A 24,958-nucleotide genomic window follows, 5' to 3' on the forward strand; every position below is an offset into this window, starting at 1 on the left:
AGTACAGCTATCTGTATCACTGAGGCACGCAAGCCTCCCCACCATCAGCCAGGTCCATGGTTTGTGTCTACTAAACTAATTTAAATCAAGCCACCAGATGCACAGTACCAGCAATGGGATGCCGCAGCAGCTATCTGTGTTTCATCCTTGTGTGGCATTAATATTCCAATGCAGCTGTTGTGGACAGTACAAACAGTCTGACATACAATTAGGTGACAAAAGTTATGAGACCTCCAAATATCGTACCAGACCACCTTTTGTCTGGCGTAGTGCAAGAACTTGACGTGGCATGGGCTTAACAGTCATTGGAATTCCCCTGCAGAAATATTGGGCCATGCTGCCTCTGTAGCCAGCCATAATTTCGAAAGTGTTGGCTATGTAGGGTTTTGCGCATGATCTGACCTCTTGATTATGTCCCATAAATGGTCAATGGGATTCATGTCGGGTGATTCGGGTGGCCAAATCTTTCACCCAAATTGTCCGAAATGTTCTTCAAACTAATCGTGGACAATTGTAGACTGATGACATGGCACATGGTCATCCATAAAAATTCCATAATTGTTTGGGAACATGAAGTCCATGAATCCCTGCAAATGGTCTCCAAACAGCCAAAGATAACCGTTTCCAATCATCGGTTCAGTTGGACCAGAGGACTCAATCCATTCCATATAAGCCCAGCCCACATCATTATGGGGCCACTACCAGCTTTCATAGTGCCTTGTTTCTTGGGTTCATGACTTAGTGGTGTCTGCACCACACCAATGTTGTGCTGTTAGCATAGGCACTCACATCAGTCATACCGTAGTTCATTAATGCCAAATTTCACTGCACTGTCCTAACAGATAAGTTTGTCCTACATCCCACATTGATTTCTACAATTATTTCATGCAGTGTTGCATGTCTATTACCACTGACAACTCTATGCAAACACTGCTGCCCTCGGTCACTAAGTGAAGGCCACTGGACACTGTGTTGTCCATGGTAAGAGATAATGCCTGAAATGTGGTATTCTCAGTGCAGTCTTGATACTGTGGATCTCAGAATATTGAATTCCCTAACAATTTTCAAAATGGAAATCCCATGCGTCTACCTCCAACTACCATTCTGCATTCAAAGTCTATTAATTCTCCTCGTGCAGGCATAATCATGTCAGAAACCTGTTCACATGAATCAGCTGAGTTTAAATGACAGCTCCACCAATGCACTACCCTTTTATATCTTGTGTATGCAATACTACCACCGTCTCTATATGTACATATCACTATCCCATCACTTTTGTCACCATTTTAAGCTCTCCTACAGTAATATGGAAATTGTGTATGTGCAGATAATCTGTAACAAAGCTGGCAAAAGAAGTAAAGTCTTGGTATTAATTTTTTTAAATATTTTTCAAACAACGGAAAATCCAGGATGGAATGTAACAATACTATCAGAAGGGAAGTTGCTACTCACAGTATAGTGGAGATTCTGAGTCACAGATAGGCACGACAAAAAGACACTCAATTAAATTGTGAGAGTCTTCTTGTTGTGCCTATCTGCGAATCAGCATCTCTGCTACATGGAGAGTAGCAGCTTTCCTTCTCATAATATCATTAAAATATTTTTCTGTTTTTCTGGGCATCCTCCAAGCACCGCAACTGCTCTACATCAACAAATCTACTTATCAGAATACCTATTGTGTAGAAACACAGGCTTTATGTATACAAACACTTGTGACTTAGTGACAGTGATGACATGTTGTCCTCATCCGTAAGTGCTAAGGATACCCAGTGCATTGATATGGCATATGACAACTCATTTAGGTACAGGTGTAGATCAGTGAGCATAGGTTCACAACAAATTGTGTGCTCCAAAGTTTCATAATTGGTTTTGTACACCAATATATCATAAATTAGTTTCTGCCGCTTTCAACTTCCATCGCAAATTTAAAGCCAGAATGAGTAGAATTTAAACACCTCAAAGACATTAAAATGAATGTAATCCGCATGCTCAAATTGTGAAGGTGTGCTTAATATCCATCCAAAAACAGGTTGGTTTCAAAGTTTTTGTCCACCATGCTTAGTTCTTGAAAACCTCCATGAAAAAGTTAGCAGTTGTGAATGGTAGATTCTTCATAGTCACTCCATGTATCTGAAAACCTTGTCATTAAATTTCAAGTAGCTTAAAGTCAGAACATTGGACTTTTCAGTGACCAAGCTCAAAGACTTATCAAGAGGGACTGACATAAAAAGGGATGTAACTTCAAAGATTACAAGCAGGCATAGTGATTTCAGATGTTACAGAAGTATAATGTTCACTATTATCAATGGAATAATGAAGAATTGCTTCTAAATATTTTTCCAAGATATATGTAGGTCCATCTAAGTTACTAAATATGTGATGCTTCTTAATGTTGTATAAATATTATATATGTGATGCTTCTAAATTTTTTGCCAAAATATAAGTAGGTCCATCTAAATTACTAAAAATGTGATGTACGCTCTTTGTGGATTTTTAGCACACCACACAATTTTGGCAGAACATGAGCACTGTAAGTAAATTTCTGGAGCACTTCTGCAGACAGTAAACATTTTTTCAGAAATGAAAGATCATGTGATCTTTAATAAGTTGGGTAATTAAGGAGAAAATCCTTTTTACTAATATAACCATCATGTTCTAGTTGAGCTTGGCCTGTCTTCCATTGATAAAATATTGTATTTTGATTGCTGAAGGAGAGAGTTGCAGTTTCATTGTTAAAAACAATGTGCATGCATTAACCAGTTATTTAACAGCATTTTAAAACAGCGTACAATTCTCTCTCTCTTTCCTAATGTTTATCCCAACAGACTTATTTTTGTTTTAAATTTGTGGCCAGATCTGTCACTACTATTTTCAGTTAACTTAGAGGGGCATTTGTACATGAAGTGTGTAAACTCTGTTTTATGTCTGTTATCATATTTTAACCATTTGTGTGTCTTATTTTCTGAAGCAGAGATTGGGAAAAGGCCAGTATTTACCTAAAACCACCTGAAACCACACTCAGGATGGCAGTTGTACCAAACTAACAGCCGTTAATCTGCCGCACAGATTTGACCCACATATGGACCACCTCCCTTCTCTCAATTTAGGATGCTGTGCATTATGTAGTAACTGCCCACTCGTCTAATATAGAGGGCGTAGGAAGCTGTTTTCTTGGATCGCTAGGCAACAGTTCAAGCAAATCATATTAATAGAGTTTATTACATTAAGTTAAACTGACAATAATTAATTTTGCGTATTCACAAAGGTGTGTTGCAAACAAATGGCGACAGGCAAATAAAATAATCAATGTCCTTCAGTATACACAATTTCAATGCAAGCAAAACAATTCAGTTCATAAGTCACTGCTATAGCGTTTGTACGATGGCTTGGCTAGTCTTCCACTGCTGCTGGGGCTAGGTGGAATGGCGCTTATATTCTCTTCATTTAGAGGCCGCTCCTGTCTTGGTGTCAGCATGCTATTGGCCGACGTCATCTCACAGCCCTCTCTGCTCTTCCATTCTTTATCCTCATGTCAGCACTTGTCGTTACGCTGTAACACATTAAGCTGTATGAGCATGTCAAAGCAGTGCAGAATCCATTGCATGAAAATAATTTTAATTTATTTTCCATTGATATAGTGTATTACAGTATGAAGGCTTAAAATACTTTTTCTCGGTCTCCCAAACAACAACAGAAAAATATAGCAAAACTAAAAATAAATTTGAAAAGAAATGGGGAAAACATATTTCACTTCTAGCATTTATAAAATATGCTTGGTGCCTCTGAATGTTACTTAAACTTCAGTTATAACTCATTGTGGAAGTTCTTTATTTGTAGTCACAGTTTCCTTATTGCGTTGTCACTTCTTCATTGATTTTTTTGTAATTCAAGAACAAGTAAAACTGATTTTAGTTACAACACTGTATTTGTGTAATTACAGATATCAGCAGATTCTGCAATACCACATACGGCAGAGAGATTACAAAGCAGTTCTCACAACATGCAGAAGATTTGGTCAGCAAGATCCTAGTTTGTGGGTTCAAGCACTCTGGGCATGTACCAAAGATTCTGAAACTCCAAGTGACCTCTTAGGAGAAGTTCTCAGCGTCATAGGTACTATACTGTAACTTTATTTTTATACGAGTTAATAATTCTGAGTGTAAAATAATTGTTCAAATCACAAAGCTTCCTCCAAAAGGATATATTTTGCAATGTAATGTGTTCTACTTTCGTCCTGCTATAAAGTAATGTATTGTGCAAATAAAACCTGTAAAAAGGTGTAATATTTTATTATGCATCTTATATGTTCTGCAAAATTTGTATTGTAGTGCAGTTAGAAACAAGTTTTATTTTTATAATGGGGAAAAATTATATTACTGATGGAGAATACATCTGTTGAGTTGTTACTCATTACCTTCTTTTAATCATCGTCACAGTGAGCAGTACATTCTTATTGTTTTCTGACTTGCAGAGAAACAACGTCTTCTGTCTCCACTTCTTGTTGTTGATGCTTTGGCCAGTTCAGGAACAGCCACTATTGGTGATGTTAGAAGTTACTTGCTCAGTGTTTTGCAAACAGAAAAAGAACTTACAGAGCAAGAACAGCAGCTCATCAACAAATATCGCCAAGAGACTGACAAAATTCGACAGCAGATACAATCCATGCAGACAAGGTTTGTTTTTTTCTGGTGTCAAGGAAAAAATGTTTTATAGGATGTAAAGACAAAAGTTTCAGGAAATTGATTTTGTGGAATATAAATAAGAAACTTTCAAGATATTAATATTCTATTAAGTGTAATAAAACCTGCACCTTCCATTAAATTGTATGTGCTGATGCAAGGCCTAGCCAATAAAAAATATAGGTATTTTAGATGACATCAGCTTTCATTTCTTTATAATTGCATTCAGAGCAGTAGCATTTATTTTATCATGTACCTCAAAACAACTGCAAGCATATTTTCTTTGTGACTTACTCCTAGTGTTCCTTGATGCCGAGAAGGCATACGACAGCATGAAAAGAGGAAAGAACTGAGAGTGGCTGAGAAAGAGAAGCATCCTCAAAGGTTTAGTGAGGAAGGCTCAAATGCTGTATGAACACTATACTAGCTTTGTGTGATTGAAAAAAAGGTCATTTATCCTGGTTTCAGACCAAAAGTGAATTTTAGGAAGTTAGTCCTCTTATCATCACTGCCACTCATCACTGTCATGGATGAGATAACGAAGAACATTGGAAAATACCATGCACAGCTTAACACCGTGGCTTTATTGGTGATGTGTTCTGAGAGACAAGTGGGGCTGGACAAATGGATGGATGAATTCCAGATATACAATCTCAGAACAGTAGTAGTATCAACAAACTGTGAGGAGCAAACAGCAAACATCAAGATACCCCCTGCAAAATGTGGAAAACTTTTCATGCTTTAGAAATACGAATTCTTAAGGCAATCTAGCCATGAAAGAGGTTGCAGATAGAATTCAGAAGCACACGTGCTTGTGTCAACATGTCAGACAACTTCTATGGATTCTCAAGGAGCCAAAAAAATCAAAATCAGTGATATATGACAAGAACGTCAACCCAGTTATAACATATTCTATAGAAATATAATGAGGAAAGTACTGACAGAATGTGAACACTTTAGGCCTAGCTTTCAGAAGCAATACTTTGACAAGCTAAAGTACACACACACACACACACACACACACACATTGTGCCTGCTGAAGACATAAAGCTGCAGTTGCAGTTTAGCAGGTGGGCAGGGGTCAGGGTTGTATTGGTTGTAGTGGGTAGAGGCAGAAAGAGGCGGAAAGCAGGAGGAGGAGTTAGGAATTGGTAGCAAGCAACAGGGAGAGGCAGCAGGTGTGTGTGATAGGAATGGGGGAGGGAGGGGTGGCATGTGAATGGGAGAGACATGTGACACATGGGCACTGGAGCCAATGAGATGTGGTGCTAGATGAGATGATGTGGAAGTGTGGATTTGGAAGTGATGAAAGGACAGGCGAAGGGGAAGCTGCTGGGTAGAGGTTGGGAGCGAAGGATATGTTGCAAGAATAATTTCGATCTGTGTAGTTCAGAAAAGCTGGTGATGAAGGGAAGGATCCAGAAGCAGTGGTGTGAGCCAACAATTGAACTTGTGTATGTTATGCTCTGGGTGGTCAACTTTGATAGTGGACATTCATTCTGGTGGACAGCTGGTTGATTTTCACAGGCATGTAAAATACTGTGCAGAACTTCAGCAGAGCCGTTATATGACAAGCCTGCTTTTGCACATGCCCCTGCTTCAGATGAAATAGGGTTAGCCCATGATGGGACTGGAGTAAGTTGTGCTAAGTGGGTGTTTTGGACAGATATTGCACCTGTGTCTTTCACAAGGATATAGCTCCTGTGGCAAGGGGTTGAGAGTGGGAGTGACATAGAGATGGATGATGATGGTTAGGTCAAGAGGTTGTGGGGCTTGATGGACCACCACTGTAGGAGCGGTGAGAAGAATTGGTGGTAGGTTGTCTTTCAACTGTGGGCACGATGATAGATAATCAAAGCCTGGCCCCCCCTGCGGTTGGTTCCTTTCTTTGCTCTTCTCCACCTCACTGTCTTCCTTACTCTTTCCCTTGACTTCTCCTTGCCTTCTCATTGCCTTCTTCTCCTTGCCTTCTTATTGCCTTCTTCTCCTTGCCTTCCTATTGCCTTCTTCTCCTTGCCTTCTCTGGTCTCCGCCTCGGCGTTTGAGACAGTCTGTCCTCTTTCTCCCTCTCTCTCTTCTTTTTCCTCTTCTTCCTTCCTCCCTGTGCGTGCCTGAAGGCCGACCCACGCGTTCGCACGCGTAGCCGGTGACGGGGTAACGCGTAATTCCCCGCCGTGGGTAGACATGTAAGGCACGCGCGTACCCCCTGGTAAAGGCCAGGCCCGGGGAGGGGTGATTGCCTGAGCTGATACCTTCTGACCATGCCGATTGGTCCCTCCGTCTGTTTCTCGGGAGGTGTGACCTGAGGTGTAAACATTCACCTAAGGTGGGAGTGCCCTCTGAGAGGGTCCCCACAAGGAAGGAGCGCGCCATCAGAGACGCTGGCAATCATGGGGGATTCCTCCGCAATGGATTCCACTCCATCTCTCTCGACTTCTGCCCAAAAACGAAAACGTGACCAGCCACCAGTGACAAAAGTACTACCGCCTGCCCCACAGTTCCTCGTCGTTTCTCGATCTGAGGACGGAAAGGATTTTTCCTCTGTCAACCCTTTCGTTATCCAGAAGGGCGTAGATGCCATAGCCGGATCTGTCAAATCTTGTACCAGGTTGCGTAACGGTACCTTATTACTAGAAACTGAGAGCGCCTTTCAGGCACAAAAACTGCTTCGAGCCACACTCCTGTACACGTTCCCTGTCCGGGTGGAGGCCCACCGAACTTTGAATTCGTCTCGTGGTGTAGTCTATACTAGCTCCCTCGACGGATTGACTGACGAGGAGATTCAATCTTTCCTCGCTGAGCAGGGCGTGACGGCTGTCCATAGGGTCATGAAAAAGGTCAACAATGACCTTGTACCGACCCGGACACTTTTCTTGACCTTCGATAGTGTTAAGCTGCCATCGCGCATCAAGGCGGGCTACGAGGTTATTTCTGTTCGCCCCTATGTCCCGACACCTACGCGCTGCTACCAGTGTCAGCGTTTCAATCACACTCGACAGTCTTGTTCCAATGCGGCTAAATGTGTCACTTGTGGCAGGGATGCCCATGAAGGTGACTGTCCACCTCCGTCTCCTCATTGTGTGAACTGTCAGGGTGACCATGCCGCATCCTCCCGCGACTGTCCTGTCTATAAGGAAGAACGCTGTATCCAAGAAATTCGGGTCAAAGAGAAAGTGTCCACCTCGGCTGCTCACAAGCTATTGGCTAGTAGGAAGCCCACGCTGCTCCCAGCGGGGAAATACAGTACTGTCCTCGCCTCTCCTTGGACTACCCGGGAGGTGGCAACCCAGACATGCGATCTGACCTTCAGCTCCACGGTCGTCCGTTCGGCCAGTGCTAAGATTGCGCGGTCGACGTCTCCTCTTCCTCCCATCACCCCACAGTCACCAGCCCCTTCATCAGCTTATGCTAAGACGAAGACCCAGAAGTCCGATGCACGGGCCTTCAAGAAGGACCCATCCCGTGCAGACTTCCTACGTACCTCGACCTCCCAGCCTTCGACCGGTACTTCCACCAAACGTCCTTCTAAGAAGGCTCATAGGAAGCACAGTTCTCCTTCTCCGCCACGGTGCATTTCTTCTCCTGCGCCACCCAGCGGTTGCCGCCCCAGGCCGTCATCCGTTTCGCCTGGCCGCACCGCTGGTAGCCGAACATCTGGCCGTTCACTGGCGGTGGAAGCTCCCCCTCCCGGCCATCCTCCCAAGATGGCCGATGAACCTATAGACCCAATGGACGATGACTGTCCGCCTACTGATAGCGGCGGCAGTGCTCGCTCGAAGCCAGGCCCTCAGCGGCCTTCGAGGTGACCCCTTCTTTCATCTTCCTTTTATTACGATGGCACTTATTCACTGGAATATTCACAGCATTCGCTCCAACCGAGAGGACTTGAAGTTGCTGCTCTGCTTGCACCATCCGCTCGTCGTAGCCCTCCAGGAAACGAAGCTACGCCCATGCGATCAAATTGCCTTGACACACTACACCTCTGTGCGTTTTGACCTACCCCCTGTGGTAGGTATCCCAGCTCATGGAGGGGTTATGTTGCTGGTCCGGGATGATATTTACTACGATCCCATTATGTTGCACACCGGCCTGCAGGCAGTTGCCATCCGCATTACTCTCCCCACTTTTACATTTTCCATTTGTACCGTTTACACTCCATCGTCATCTGCCGTTACCAGGGCAGACATGATGCAACTTATTGCTCAGCTACCTGCACCATTTTTGTTAACTGGAGACTTCAATGCCCACCATCCCCTTTGGGGCTCTCCAGCATCCTGCCCGAGGGGCTCCCTGTTAGCAGACCTTTTCAACCAACTCAATCTTGTCTGCCTCAATACTGGCGCCCCTACTTTTCTTTCGGACACATCTCACACCTATTCCCGTTTAGACCTCTCTATATGTACTACCCAACTTGCACGCCGGTTTGAGTGGTATGCCCTTTCTGATACATATTTGAGCGACCACTTCCCGTGTGTTATCCATCTCCTGCAGCATACCCCCTCTCCGTGCTCCTCTAGTTGGACCATCTCCAAGGCAGACTGGGGGCTCTTCTCTTCCAGGGCGACCCTTCAAGATCAAACCTTCACAAGCTGCGATCGTCAGGTCGCACACCTCACGGAAGTCATTCTCGCTGCTGCTGAATATTCCATCCCTCACCCTACTTCTTCTCCACGTCGCGTACCGGTCCCCTGGTGGACCGCAGCATGTAGAGACGCTTTACGTGCTCGTTGACGTGCTTTACGCACCTTTAAACGCCACCCTACAGTGGCGAATTGTATCAATTATAAACGATTACGTGCTCAGTGTCGTTGTATTATTAAAGAAAGCAAGAAAGCCAGCTGGGCTGCTTTCACAAGCACCTTCAACAGTTTTACTCCTTCTTCTGTTGTCTGGGGTAGCCTGCGCCGGCTATCTGGCACTAAGGTCCACTCACCAGTTTCTGGCTTGACAGTCGCGAATGACGTCCTTGTGGCCCCTGAGGATGTCTCCAATGCCTTCGGCCGCTTTTTCGCAGAGGTTTCGAGCTCCGCTCATTACCACCCTGCCTTCCTCCCCCGCAAACAGGCAGAGGAGGCTAGGCCATCTAACTTCCGTTCCTCGAATCATGAAAGTTATAATGCCCCATTCACCATGCGGGAACTCGAAAACGCACTTGGCAGATCACGGTCCTCTGCTCCAGGGCCTGATTCTATTCATATTCAGATGCTGAAGAACCTTTCTCCTGCGGGCAAAGGTTTTCTTCTTCGTACATACAATCGCATCTGGATTGAGGGACTTGTTCCCGCATGCTGGCGCGAGTCTATTGTTGTCCCGATTCCTAAGCCGGGGAAGGACAAGCACTTGCCTTCCAGTTATCGACCTATCTCGCTTACCAGCTGTGTCTGTAAAGTGATGGAGCGAATGGTTAACTCTCGATTGGTTTGGCTGCTCGAGTCTCGACGCCTACTTACCAATGTACAATGTGGATTTCGTAGGCGCCGCTCTGCTGTTGACCATCTGGTTACCTTGTCGACCTTCATTATGAATAACTTCTTGTGGAAGCGCCCGACCGCGGCTGTGTTCTTTGATTTGGAAAAGGCTTACGACACCTGTTGGAGGGCGGGCATTCTCCGCACCATGTATACATGGGGCCTTCGCGGTCGCCTACCTCTTTTTATTCGTTCTTTTTTAATGGATCGACAGTTCAGGGTACGTGTGGGTTCTGTCCTGTCAGACACCTTTCACCAGGAGAATGGGGTGCCACAGGGCTCAGTTTTGAGAGTCGCTCTCTTCGCCATCGCGATCAATCCCATAATGGATTGCCTCCCAGCTGATGTATCAGGCTCCCTTTTCGTGGACGATTTTACCATCTATTGCAGCGCGCAGTGTACACGTGTCCTGGAGCGCTGTCTTCAGCGTTCTCTTGACCGTCTTTACTCCTGGAGTGTCACCAATGGCTTCCGTTTTTCTGCCGAGAAGACGGTCTGTATTAACTTCTGGCGCTACAAAGAGTTTCTCCCACCGTCCTTACGACTCGGTCCCGTTGCTCTCCCAATCGTGGAGACAACCAAATTTTTAGGCCTTACATTTGACAGGAAACTTAGCTGGTCTCCACATGTGTCATATTTGGCCGCCCGTTGTACCCGTTCTTTAAATGTCCTCCATGTTCTCAGTGGTATGTCGTGGGGAGCGGATCGAACCGTCCTACTTCGTCTATATCGGTCGATCGTCCGCTCCAAGCTGGATTATGGGAGCTTCGTATACTCCTCTGCACGGCCATCCATCTTACGCCGCCTCAACTCCATACAACATCGGGGTTTACGACTTGCGATCGGAGCATTTTATACTAGTCCCATAGAGAGTCTTCATACTGACGCTGGCGAATTGCCGCTCACCTACCGGCGCGATATACTGCTTTGTCGGTATGCCTGTCGGCTACTGTCAATGCCTGACCATCCGTCTTATCGTTCCTTTTTTGACGACTCTCTCGACCGTCAATACGGGTTGTATGTCTCAGCCCTGCTACCCCCTGGAGTTCGCTTTCGTCGCCTCCTTCAACACCTTAATTTTTCACTCCCTGCAACCTTTCGAGTGTGCGAGAGCCACACGCCACCTTGGCTCCAGGCTCCAGTCCGCGTTCACCTTGACCTCAGCTCGCTCCCAAAAGAGGTTACCCCCGGTTCGGTCTACCACTCCCGTTTTGTGGAACTTCGTTCGAAGTTCATCAATATGACTTTCATTTATACAGATGGCTCTAAGACCAATGACGGGGTCGGGTGTTCTTTTATTGTCGGGGCACAAAGTTTCAAATACCGGCTCCATGGCCATTGTTCGGTCTTCACAGCTGAGCTCTTTGCCCTCTACCAGGCTGTTCTTTACATCTGCCGCCACCGACATTCTGCTTATGTCATCTGCACCGATTCCCTGAGCGCCATCCAGAGCCTCAGTGATCCGTATCCGGTTCACCCTTTCGTGCACCGGATCCAACGCTCTCTTCGGCAGCTGGTGGACGTCGGTTCTCCGGTTAGCTTTATGTGGGTCCCTGGCCATGTCGGTATCCCTGGGATCGAAGCTGCAGATGCCGCGGCCAAGGCTGCGGTCCTCCAGCCTCGGACAGCTTCTTGTTGTGTCCCTTCGTCAGATTTTAGCAGGGTTATTTGTCGGCGCATTTTATCGCTGTGGCATGCCGATTGGGCTGCCCTTACAGCCAACAAGCTTCGGGCCTTGAAACCTCTTCCCGTGGCTTGGACGTCCTCCTCACGCCCTTCTCGGCGGGAGGAGGTAGTTTTGGCCCGGTTAAGAATTGGACACTGCCGGTTCAGCCATCGCCATCTGCTGACGGCTGCGCCGGCGCCGTTCTGCCCATGTGGGCAATTGCTGACGGTCCGCCACATTTTAATATCGTGTCCGGATTTTAACGCGCTGCGTCTCGATCTTAACCTGCCATGTACTTTAGATGCCATTTTAGCTGCTCGTGTTCTTCGTTTTATCAATTTGACAAACCTCACTAAGGACATTTGATGATGCTGTTTTTTAATCCTATGCCTGTCAGTCTGTCTTTTATTGTGTTTTCCCTTTTAGTTGTTGTTTTAAACTTGTGCCTCGCGGTGCATTTTTAACGTCGTCAGGGCGCTAATGACCATTGAAGTTGTGCGCCCGAAAAAAAAAAAAAAAAAAAAAAAAAAAAAAAAAAAAAAAAAATCAAAGCCTGGTGAAGGACATGGTTCAGTTGCTACAGTCAAGGATGACATTGGGTGATGAAGGGGTCACTCTTTTGCAGCTGATTGTGGAGGGTGGTGGAAGGATTAGAGATGTATGAGGATAAGGCATATGCAATCTACTTGCAGACTTGATTTGTGGTATAGTGCCTGTCTGTGAAGGCCTTTGAGAGACCTCCAGCATACTGAGCAATGGAATTTTCGTCAGTGCAGATATGCCTTTCATGGGTGGCTAAGCAATATCAGAGCAATTTTTTGTGTGAAACAGATGATAGCTGTAAAGATGCTTATATTGTTGGTGTTTAGTGGACTTAATGTAGACACTGGTGTGAATGGAGCCAACAAAGAGGTGGCGGTAAGTGTCCACGAAGGTGACATGTTGGGTTGAGGAGGATCAAGTGAATCAGACTGGAGAGAGATTCTGCACATCTGCTGCCTGTTATTTGGCAAGTGATGTCCATTACTCCTGAAGTAAAGGGTGAGGTGAAAGTCTGGATACACCCCTACGAAAGACGAATTGTGTAAGGAATCATAATGGCATCTTGTATGGGGTGTCAGTAGGTGAGGCCAGAAGTTACAGGAGCTACGGCAACAGCTGAGGCCATCTTGATATCCTCCATTTTGGATTTGGGTTACATGTTTCAAATGGGAAGGGGTCATGTGGCACATCATGTGCATATGAAACCTGTTTTAAGCTATCTTTATTTGTGTAGGAGTTATGACCTGTTAAAATCAGGGGCACTTGTCAGAATCGGGATTATGGCATATGCTCAATATGACCTCCATTGCACTGGACATACGATTAAAGTCTTTTTTGCCAGTCCTGCTGCATACAAAACAGGATCTGTGGGTCAACAGAGACACATGCCTCCTTAATATGCTGGCAAAGATGGGCTATATTGTTGATTTATACCTCATACACAATTGATTTCAGATGTCCCCACAGATAAAAGTCAAGAGTTACAAGATCAAGGGACCCTGGTGGCCATCCAGATGGACCCCTCCTACCTATCCTGCGACCTGCAAATTGTTCATCCAGAAACTGTCCGACTTCAGTAGCATAGTGGGGAGGTGCACTGTCTTGTTGGAAGAGGATTTGGAAATCACCCTGTAGATTCATCAGCATTGGTAGCACATACCCATAGAGCATGTTAAGGTGTCTCTCACCATTGAAGATACCGACATTAAATGCTGGGTCCATGATTCTTGTGTCCCAAATCCCACACCAAACCATTGCTTTTCCTCCACCGGCATCTTTACAGGGCTCCACCCATGAGGAGTTTGCATCTGACCAATAATGATGATTCTGTTTGTTTACTTGTTTTTGCACATAGAGATTAGCTTTGTCACTGAACAATACTTTATGCGAAGTTTGAATTCCTGTTACGCTGCTCCTGAGCCCATTCTGCAAACTGCATCTGCTGAGAGATGGTATTGCAACTGTAACTTGTAGGGGTGCCATTGGTGTGTATATAGCACATGAAGGATTGAATGGGAACTGACACTGGATATTGCTCATAACCAGTGCATATTGTGATGTGGATGTTTTACAAACAATGCAACTACTGCTGTTACAGTCTCCTAATCGGTGGCGGCTGTTCTTGGACATCCACTGTGTGGCTTGTCCACCACAGAACCTGTTGCACAAAATTTGTCCAACAACTTAGACGCTGTCATATATGAAATGTCATTTCTCATAAGATGCCAGGTACTGAAGTTAGCAGCAATCCCTCTGGTACTTGATCCACCACTTATTAACACAGTTTCAATGTGTTCCTGCAGTGCAGGTGCGATTGTGGATCACCTGCGACAATAAACAGAACTGATCACCTCCTTGTAATTTCAAACTTTAACAGGCCAAAACTCCTACACAAATAAAGATATTTTAAAACAGATTTCACATGTGTTTTCCTGAGAAAGAGGGAGTTCAAAATGATGTGCCACATGACCCCCTTCCCATTTGAAGCATGTAATCCAAATCTAAGATGAAGGATATCAAGATAGTCACCACTGTTGCCATAGCACCTATAAATTGTGCCCCCTTGTACCGCCACCCCACACTAGACACCATTATGATTCCTCTCACCATTCAACTTCTATAGGGGAGTATCCAGACTTTCGCCTCATCCTGTATATGCTATTGAAACGTGCAACCTCACACAAAGAGTGGTACACTTGTCATACATTAAGTTCCTGAGGCCCAAGATCCAGGATATAAACTTGGGTAGTTTAAGAAATGAAGAGGTGAGAGAGATTGGTGGTATCAAAGGATCACTGCTAGAGTGAGTCGAAATATCTGGACTCTTAGTGATTTGGTCATGGTTTGGAACAAGTGAGAATAGCTCGAGTTAATTTGGAGAGATAACTGGAAGGGACTTCTTAGGAAGACCAGAAACATGCTGGATAGACGTTATAAAGATGGCCGCTGCAGATAAAAGAGGAAGACTGGATGACATTATGAACAATAGGATATAGTGTATGTTGACTGGAAGATGTGGAGGCTTGTGCGCAGCAGTGATATGAAAGAAATATTTTTAAAACTACTTTTTGGGCCAAATTATTTCTAAATTAAGTGCACTTACAATAAGCAAATGCTAGCAGTGTTAGCTAGTTATGTTTCTTGTACGAGTACAGTGAGCAACTGCACATTCAAGTTTCTTTATTTTAACCAAAATGGCTTGAGAACTGTGCAGCTCTCTCTCTCTCTCTCTCTCTCTCTCTCTCTCTCTCTCTCTCTCTCTCTCTCTCTCTCTCTCTCTTTTGAAGATATTGCTTTATATGTAAAATAGCACACAATACTCACTCAGTGGAAAGTGTTTGTGGGTTGCAGGATTTTTCTCTCATAGATTTTGTTCCAGTTATTTCCCTCCTATTCTGAAGATGCTTAGATTAGAGAATGTATTAATTGCAAGTTTTATTTTGTGTTACTATTGAAGCATAATGTTCCTAAAGTATTCAATGAAATTAACTACTTTGTGCAATTTATTTCATGCATGAAAAATAATTAAACAATATCCCATTAATTCTGTAATCAGAATGAAACTACATGAAAACAAGCTGTGCATGGAGGGAAAATCAGAAAAGAGATTTTGGCCTTTATTATACAATATGACTTTAAATTAAAGGTGTGTAAGAAAAAAAAAAAAAAAGAAAAAAAAAAAAAAAGAAATCATAGTTCTGAAATACAATCAAAAAACTGTTGCACCCTCCTTTGCAAGGAACCTTGACTGTTGGGGAAGACTAAATTATCTCAAGTAGTACTTCAAGTTATTTAAGTTATTTTTGTCATTGTTGTTGTGGTGATAAATCACATTAGTTATTTCTTCTAATTAATTTTCTACATATAAAACTTTTCTGTCTCTCTTTTCTTCACACTTCACACCTGATGTCCCTTTATCAACTGATTATTTGTTGTGTGTTTCTGTATGTTTATAATGGCTGCATTTTCTACACAGTCTGTGAACATAGTCATTCCAGTTGTGTTTATTTGTGATGTATAGAATATATGATATAGTCAGCTGAGACCATTCCCATAAATATTTCAGTGCTGTGGTGTTCCAAACATCGCGCTGTTCTGCTTGCAACCACCAGTTGGAGCTACCTTCTGTTCATTTTCTGTGCCAGCACTCATATCACCAACAGTAAGTTATACAACATAATGTAGTATTAAATTTATGGCTATTATTTTACTTGATTACACTTTTTTCCATGAACATAAAATTTTACAAGATGAGCTCATTATTTAAGTGACATAAAAATGTAATACTGAGTATCCATAGTTCTTCTACCATTGTTATAGTGTATTTCTAATTTTGAACATCCAACATTCAGCTGTTTTCAGAGCTTTGCTGAAAATGAAAATGAGTGTCCAGCCTGTCTGCCAGATAACAAAAAAATACTGGATATAATCAAGTCACAGGTAATCAATGCACATGCCTCTCAAAAGGAATATAATATGATTAAATACCAAATTCAGTTCTTCTCATGTGTGAAATAATGTTATTACCTTCTTCAGGAGCAGAGTCGTGACCTTCATGAAATATTCCATAGCCAGTTAGAACGTGCTGAGGATGGTTTCTCATTAGTAGCAGATTATTTTGGGCGTGGAGTATTCAATAAGCTAACTCTTATAACTGATTCTTCTGTGTCAGAAAAGCCATCACTAAGTAAGTTCCCAGTTATATAAAATATGGTTGTTTCCTCGTCAATATAATCATGTTTTTACTGAAGATGATACAATTAGGTCAAATTACAAGAGATGAAATAGGCAGAAATGTGATGCCACAGCCAAAATTTAGTTAGTTACAGATGATACATTGAGTCGCAGAGAAGCACAATGAAGAGACAGTTACACATTAAGCTTTCGGCCAAAGCTTTCGTCACAAGGCTCAGACCAGACTGAAACTGCAACTCTTCAAGCAGGAGGAAGAATTCATAGTGAAGTGGGGAATGGAGAGGAATAGCTGGGTGTGGGTGCAGGAAGAGGGAAGAGTGCTGCCTGGTGGAGCATGCAGGGACTAGGTGTGGCAGACAAGGCCACTTGGTGCAGTGTTGGGAGGCTGTGGGGGAGGGAGGGGAAGAAATGAAATGCAAAGGAGAGGAGCAGAGGAAGAGAAGAGATCAGTTGTTGCATTGGCAGAGAGCAGTGCATAGTAAGGGCTGTGAGTTAGGAGGAGGTGATAGGACAGAGGGGGCATAAACTGTTGGCTGGAGAGTGTGGGGACAATAAATTATCATAGGTTGTGGGCAGTATGATTTCTGGAGCGGAGAATGTGTGTCAAGAATAACTCCCATCTGTGCAGTTCAGAAAAGCTGGTGATGGTGGGAAGGATCCAGATGGCGTTTGCAACAGCCATGGAAATGAAAGCATGTTATGTTCAGCTGCATGTTGTGCAACAGGGTAGTCCACTTTGCTCTTGGCCACAGCTTGGTGTAGGCCATTCATCCTGGTGGATATCTGGTCAGTAGGTTGGTAGCCGTAATAGTATAAAAAGTTGAGGAATGATTGCAGCAAAGCCAGCACATGACGTGGCTGCTTGCACAAGTTGGCCCAACCTCTGATGGGATAGGATAAGCCTGTGACAGGACTGGAATGAGAAGTGCTGGGTAGGTGGATTGGGCAGGTCTTGCACATAGGTCTTCCATGGAATATGGCAAGGGGCTGGGATTGGGGGGCAGCATGGGGTGGACTACAATGATGTGAAGGTTGGGTAAGTGTCAGAACACCACTTTGGGAGGGGTGGTTTGGATCTCGGGTAAATGTATCTCATATCAGAGCATAATGATAGGTAATCAAAGCCCCGAGTGTGTGGGATATATCAAGGGAATCTGCAGACTTGGTCTGGGGATAGTGCCTATCTGTGAAAGCCTTTGTGAGACCTTCAGCATACTGGGCAAGGAAGCTGCTGTCCCTGCAGATGTGCCATCCCCAGTTGACTAGGCTGTGTGGGAAGGATTTTTTCATGTGGACACATCAGTTTGTCTGGCCTAGCAGCCAGAGATAGCAGTCATGTCTGAGAGATGTGCTTGTGTGTGTGTGTGTGTGTGTGTGTGTGTGTGTGTGTGTGTGTGTGTGTTATTGTGTGTTTCTCTCTCTTTGCTGATGAAGGTTTTGGCCAAAAGCTTAATGAGTAGCAGTCTTTTTATTGTGTTTGTCTTCAACTCAACGTGCCATCTGTTTGGTGAGCAGCAATCTATCCTTTTCATTACTGTTAATTTTGCACCTACTGTCTTGGCCGGCTTGCTGGTGAAATACATGACAAATGTCTCTTATTCCAACATGTCCTTTGCTGTTGTTTTGGTCCGGACCATGTCTTTTCCCCAGAAAGCCATCAGTTTCAGAAATCTCAAAATTATATTGTTTACATAGACTGTTCCAGTGCTGAAACATACATTATTAGTTAACTATGTATAAAGTATAATATAATACTGTCTCTTAGATTTTAATACCTTTACACACTCATGGCTTCCAGTTTTGGATAACATGATTAATATACCTGATCTTGGATGTTTTTATCATACTCCTTTTTTGTAATTTCACCATTTTTAAATTGAAACTCTGCACATCCTCCCACCAATCACAACTCCCATTTGAATTCATAGTTTCAGCATTTGGGCTTCCTGAACATCCCCTCTGACAGACACTAATATCTGCTCCAGACTCTTTATGTTTTTCCAGTAGTCTGCTGTCACCTTGTGGACTGTTGTGTGGTGGTAGAGTATCATCACTATTTTGCCTCCCTTTTTTTCGCATCACGTCAGCATTCACAATCGTGACACTGACATTATCCACAGACAAACCACACTCTCTCATTTTCCTAATTCCTCCTGCTGAACAGTATCTTCATCTGCTTTCTGATGTAAGGACTCAATTCTCTTTTGATACTTTGACTTTCCCTTTTAAATATTTCGGTTTCATTTTGTAAATTTCTTATCTCATCCCTACCTTCTTGTTCCTTGACAATCAGTGTTACCGCAATTACTGTACACAGCTCAGCTGAAAAACGAACTGTTTGAGCAGTACTACATCTAAATACCAATATCTAAATGAAATATTAAGCAACTTGAATTCTGTATTTGAAACGACTTGGGCACTAGATCTAAAGACACAGGTCCCCTCAGACTCTTTGTGGAAAAAGAGTCCCACAAACATCCTGGAACTGTCAGTCACCAATTTTATCACATCACCGTAGAAACACACAAACACACACACACACACACACACACACACACACACACACACACACACACACACACACACACACACATATGACTGCAATCTCAGGCAAGTGAAACCGCACTGCGAGTAGCAGCACCAGTGGTGAGTAGCAACTTTCCTTCTCATAATATTGTTACGTTCCATCCTGGATTTTCCATTGTTTGATTTCTGCTAAACATCTTTGTCTCTACATGTTTAACAAGTAAATCGTACATTTTATTACATACATTTTGCTGTCTTACACAAACAACATTATTACTTTTTTTTATTTTTTCTTTACTTATTCATGAGAGTCTCTTGCTGTCAAACATTATTACTTTTTTATTTTTATTTTTTTCTTTACTTATTCATGAGAGTCTATTGCTGTCAAACACATTCACCTTCATAGAAATCTTACTTCTCTGTGCTTTTATTTAAAAAAAAACCATACTTCATTGCTCCATGGAATTCTTTTCAAAATATTTAATATTCATTCTCTCTGTCTACTGCATTCCCCTCTGTTAATTTATCTAGTAACTGTTTGCTATACTCTGTTTTGCTGTGGTGCTCATAGATCGTGGCATTCTGGCAGCAATATTTTACACTGATGACTCTGTGTAAAAAATAAATAAATAAGTAAGCTTTAGAATCTTTGTCACTCATTTCCTGAAAGGGGCGCGGGGGGAGGGGGGGGGGGGACGAAACTTTTTGTACAATATTAACTATCAGGGCAAAGTTTTACCTAACAACAGAGTGCTGTACACTTTATTAGACCACTTGAAGTTAAAACAACCCACACGCTATACTGCACTCAGTGCTACACAACACAGCCCAGTCAACGAAGAGAGGAAAAAATTCATGTAGTTGCAGATTTTTGCACAGTGGTAAGGAGGAGTGTAATGAATAACATACTAAAAACCGTGATTGGTGGTTTGTGATTGTGTTGGTGGGGTGGCATTTAAAGGTCAGTTCTTATGTTTTTCATGAATAACTTAGAAACTGCAGCTTCTAGATGAAAATGTCTGGCAGTACAAAATTAAACTACATTAAATTTCCTACAATAAAGATTCTGTTTACATTTTCTCTAGGACTAGCAGTTTCCAAATTGCAGAGGTTGGAAAAATCATGGTTTATTAAAAATATTGTTGTAAGGGTATGAAACAAATGTAGCTCGCCTTTTGAGCCACTGGCGATGCAGTGTATTGACACTCCCGGGAGGGAGATGCTTATTTGCCACAAAGTGTATCAACACTACATTGAATACAGATGTTGTTGTTGTGATCTTCAGTCCTGAGACTGGTTTGATGCAGCTCTCCATGCTACTCTATCCTGCGCAAGCTTCTTCATCTCCCAGTACCTACTGCAACCTACATCCTTCTGAATCTGCTTGGTGTATTCATCTCTCGGTCTCCCTCTATGATGTTTACCCTCCACGCTGCCCTCCAATACTAAATTGGTGATCCCTTGATGCCTCAGAACATGTCCTACCAACCAATCCCTTCTTCTAGTCAAGTTGTGCCACAAACTTCTCCCCAATCCTGTTCAGCACCTCCTCATTAGTTATGTGATCTACCCATCTAATCTTCAACATTCATCTGTAGTACCACATTTTGAAAGCTTCTATTCTCTTCTTGTCTAAACTATTTATCGTCTATGTTTCACCTCCATACATGGCTACACTCCATACAAATACTTTCAGAAAAGACTTCCTGACACTTAAATCTATACTCGATGTTAACAAATTTCTCTTCTTTAGAAACACTTTCCTTGCCCTTGCCAACCTACATTTTGTATCCTCCCTACTTTGACCATCATCAGTTATTTTGCTCCCCAAATAGCAAAACTCCTTTACTACTTTAAGTGTCTCATTTCCTAATCTAATACCCTCAACATCACCCAACTTAATTCGACTACATTCCATTATCCTCATTTTGCTTTTGTTGATGTTCATCTTATATCCTCCCTTCAAGACACTATCCATTCCGTTCAACTGTTCTTCCAAGTCCTTTGCTGTCTCTGACAGAATTACAATGTCATTGGCGAACCTCAAAGTTTTTATTTCTTCTCCATGGATTTTAATACCTACTCCGAATTTTTCTTTTGTTTCCTTCACTGCTTGCTCAATATACAGATTGAATAACATTGGGGAGAGGCTACAACTCTGTCTCACTCCCTTCCCAACCACTGCTTCCCTTTCATGCCCCTCAACTCTTATAACAGCAATTTGGTTTCTATACAAATTGTAAATAGCCTTTCGCTCCCTGTATTTTGCCCCTGCCACCTTCAGAATTTGAAAGAGAGTATTCCAGTCAACATTGTCAAAAGCTTTCTCTAAGTCTACAAATGCTAGAAACGTAGGTTTGCCTTTCCTTAATCTAGCTTCTAAGATAAGCCGTAGGGTCAGTATTGCCTCACGTGTTCCCATATTTCTACGGATTCCAAACTGATCTTCCCCAAGATTGGCTTCTACTAGTTTTTCCATTCGTCTGTAAAGAATTCGCATGAATACAGATATGAGTTGCTAATAATACAAATGCAAGAAAAGGATATGGACAGATTCTATGTAAATTTCTGCATACTGTTGTACACCGCTAGAGGGGAAATTGATAGTTAGTCATCCTGTACAGCAGTTGTTGGGTTCTTCCAGGAGAGTCAATATCTTTCACCCCGAATAATGCTCCCTTTTCAGCTTACAGACAAACTATACCTCCCCAGCATTTTGTGTTCATTTCTCTTACATAAGTAGACAATATCACAAAGCTTGTGTTCATATAGTGCAGCTATTTTCAGTTTATTTGGTGGTTACTTATTTGCAGTTGTTAGGTGAGTTTTTATGTAAAATATGTTCCTATAAACGGTGGCAGAGAAGTGCCTAATTTGGAAGTGTGATGTTGTCAGTGACCTTTGCAGTGTTGATGGGAAAGGGATTGGGCTGGTAAATGTAGGATCTTGCTGCTGTCTGTCATTGACAGCATATTGTAAAGCTGTGGAAACCTGTTGTAGTCACTTGGTGGTAAAGTACTGAATGACCAGAAAGTTGCAGCCCATCTTTCACCGTTAATTGCGCTACTGGTATACTGCATAAATCTCTTCCACTCAGGGACTGCTGACACTTAGAGAGTGAGCTTCATTGAGTAAAGTCACTTACCTCACATCCAAAGTATATCTTGCAAGGTGGATGTCAATATGTCTGATGGAACAGGACTGATCATGTTTAAATCTAGGACAGTAATCTGCTGTAATACATTGCTTGACTTGTATTGAAATATCTGAATTTCCTTAATTATATAATTTACTTCTGTTACAGTGGTAGCCAATTTAAGCCTCTGGGCCTCTTCAGATGTTGGGAGAGCTGACGCTGGAGTGATGCATTTGTAGCTTCAAGTTGTGAAAAGTACTCCAGCTATTGATAGTGGAGACCATGAAATTGACATTGTCGAATATAAATTGACAGCTTGTTATATTTGGGCAGACTCTTTGGTGTTGTAGACAGTTGACAGCTCCAGCTGTCAAGTTTTGTTAGATAATAGCTCTTTTAATGCAAATAAGTACTCAGTAAACTGAAAGTAACTTCACTATGTACGCATGAGTTCAGTGAAGTTATTTTGTCTACTCATATGAGATAAGTGGACAGGAAATGCTGAGGAGTTATAGTCTGTCTGTAAACCGAAAAGTGAGCTACACCTGAGTTGGGAGAAGTCGTCTTTCCTGGAAGAATGCTACAGTTGCCATACAGCATGACTGAATTAATGATTAAGAATCACTTTCCCCTGTAGCATTGTAAACAGTCTACAGAGATTTACATAGATTCTGTACATATGCATTTCTGCTGTTAGTACTATTAGTATTCCATGTAGTGTTAACCCACTTTGTGGAACATAATCCCCCTCATCCCGGGCGTTTCTGCACACTGCATCACCTGCAATTCAGCCAGCCATGGTGGCCGAGTGGTTCTAGGCTCTTCAGTCCAGAACCGCACGACTGCTATGGTCGCATGTTTGAATCCTGCCTCGGGAATGGCTGTGTGTGATGTCCTTAGGTTAGTTAGGTTTAAGAAGTTCTAAGTTCTAGGGGACTGATGACCTCAGATGTTACATGTGATGTCCTTAGGTTAGTTAGGTTTAAGAAGTTCTAAGTTCTAGGGGACTGATGACCTCAGATGTTAAGTCCTGTAGTGCTCAGAGCCATTTGATGCATTTTGAAACTGCAATTCGTAAGGTGAACAGTGGAAGAGTCAGTATAACTTTGTTAAATACCCTCTAGTTGCTTTTTCTGACGTAGTGAGCTAGACAGACTGGGTAAGTGCCTACTCGCTCTTCGTTCTGCACACCTTTGAAGGAGGGCAGTGCGTGACCACAGTCCAGTGACCTACCTTCCCTCATGCTTCTAGCCTCCATCCCTGCCTTCGCCCACTGTTACACACACCCAGAACACAATTTATCACTTAAGACAGTTCTTCTGCACTTATGTGTGGATCAGTTTTTTCTTTTATTGGGTCATTAATCTTCTGACTGGTTTGATGCGCCCCGCCATGAATTCCTCTCCTGTGCAAACCTCTTCATCTCAGAGTAGCACTTGCAATCTATGTCCTCGATTATTTGCTGGATGTTTTCCAATCTCCATCTTCCTCTACAATTTTTGCACTCTACACCTCCCTCTAGTGCCATGGAAGCCATTCCCTGATGTCTCAACAGATGTCATCCTGTCCCTTCTCCTTGTCAGTGTTTTCCACATATTCCTTTCCTCTCCGATTCTGCGCAGAACGTCCTCATTCCTTACCTTATTATTCTACCTGTTGTTGTGGTCTTCAGTCCTGAGACTGGTTTGATGCAGCTCTCCATGCTACTCTATCCTGTGCAAGCTTCTTCATCTCCCAGTACCTACTGCAACCTACGTCCTTCTGAATCTGCTTAGTGTATTCATCTCTTGGTCTCCCCCTACGATTTTTACCCTCCACGCTGCCCTCCAATACTAAATTGGTGATCCCTTGATGCCTCAGAACATGTCCTACCAACCGATCCCTTCTTCTGGTCAAGTTGTGCCACAAACTTCTCTTCTCCCCAATCCTATTCAATACTTCCTCATTAGTTATGTGATCTACCCATCTAATCTTCAGCATTCTTCTGTAGCACCACATTTCAAAAGGTTTTATTCTCTTCTTGTCCAAACTATTTACCGTCCATGTTTCACTTCCATACATGGCTACACTCCATACAAATACTTTCAGAAAAGACTTCCTGACACTTTAATCTATACTCGATGTTAACAAATTTCTCTTCTTTAGAAACGCTTTCCTTGCCCTTGCCAACCTACATTTTGTATCCTCCCTACTTTGACCATCATCAGTTATTTTGCTCCCCAAATAGCAAAACTCCTTTACTACTTTAAGTGTCTCATTTGCTAATCTAATTCCCTCAGCATCACCTGACTTAATTTGACTACATTCCATTATCCTTGTTTTGCTTTTGTTGATGTTCATCTTATATCCTCCTTTCAAGACACTGTCCATTCCATTCAACTGTTCTTCCAAGTCCTTTGCTGTCTCTGACAGAATTACAATGTCATCGGCGAACCTCAAAGTTTTTATTTCTTCTCCATGGATTTTAATACCTACTCCAAATTTTTCTTTTGTTTCCTTTACTGCTTGCTCAATATACAGATTGAATAACATCGGGGAGAGGCTACAACCCTGTCTTACTCCCTTCCCAACCACTGCTTCCCTTTCATGTCCCTCGACTCTTATAACTGCCATCTGGTTTCTGTACAAATTGTAAATAGCCTTTCGCTCCCTGTATTTTACCCCTGCCACCTTTGGAATTTGAAAGAGAGTATTCCAGTCAACATTGTCAAAAGCTTTCTCTAAGTCTACAAATGCTAGAAACGTA

The 24,958-nt window shown here is 42.9% G+C and overlaps 1 protein-coding gene across 1 annotated transcript in view; it reads left to right on the forward strand.

Moving 5' to 3' along the window:
• Positions 1-24,958, forward strand: part of LOC126162660 (vacuolar protein sorting-associated protein 11 homolog) — a 202,161-nt gene that overhangs the window by 159,145 nt on the left and 18,058 nt on the right. Inside the window, exons 15-19 of the mRNA XM_049919301.1 lie at positions 3,941-4,113; positions 4,472-4,673; positions 15,922-16,017; positions 16,208-16,295; positions 16,392-16,542. Of these exons, the coding sequence (XP_049775258.1) occupies positions 3,941-4,113; positions 4,472-4,673; positions 15,922-16,017; positions 16,208-16,295; positions 16,392-16,542 (710 nt within the window). The remainder of the gene's footprint in view (positions 1-3,940; positions 4,114-4,471; positions 4,674-15,921; positions 16,018-16,207; positions 16,296-16,391; positions 16,543-24,958) is intronic.

The sequence above is a fragment of the Schistocerca cancellata genome, chromosome 2, assembly GCF_023864275.1.
Source record: "Schistocerca cancellata isolate TAMUIC-IGC-003103 chromosome 2, iqSchCanc2.1, whole genome shotgun sequence".
NCBI classification, from domain to species: Eukaryota; Metazoa; Arthropoda; class Insecta; order Orthoptera; family Acrididae; genus Schistocerca; species Schistocerca cancellata.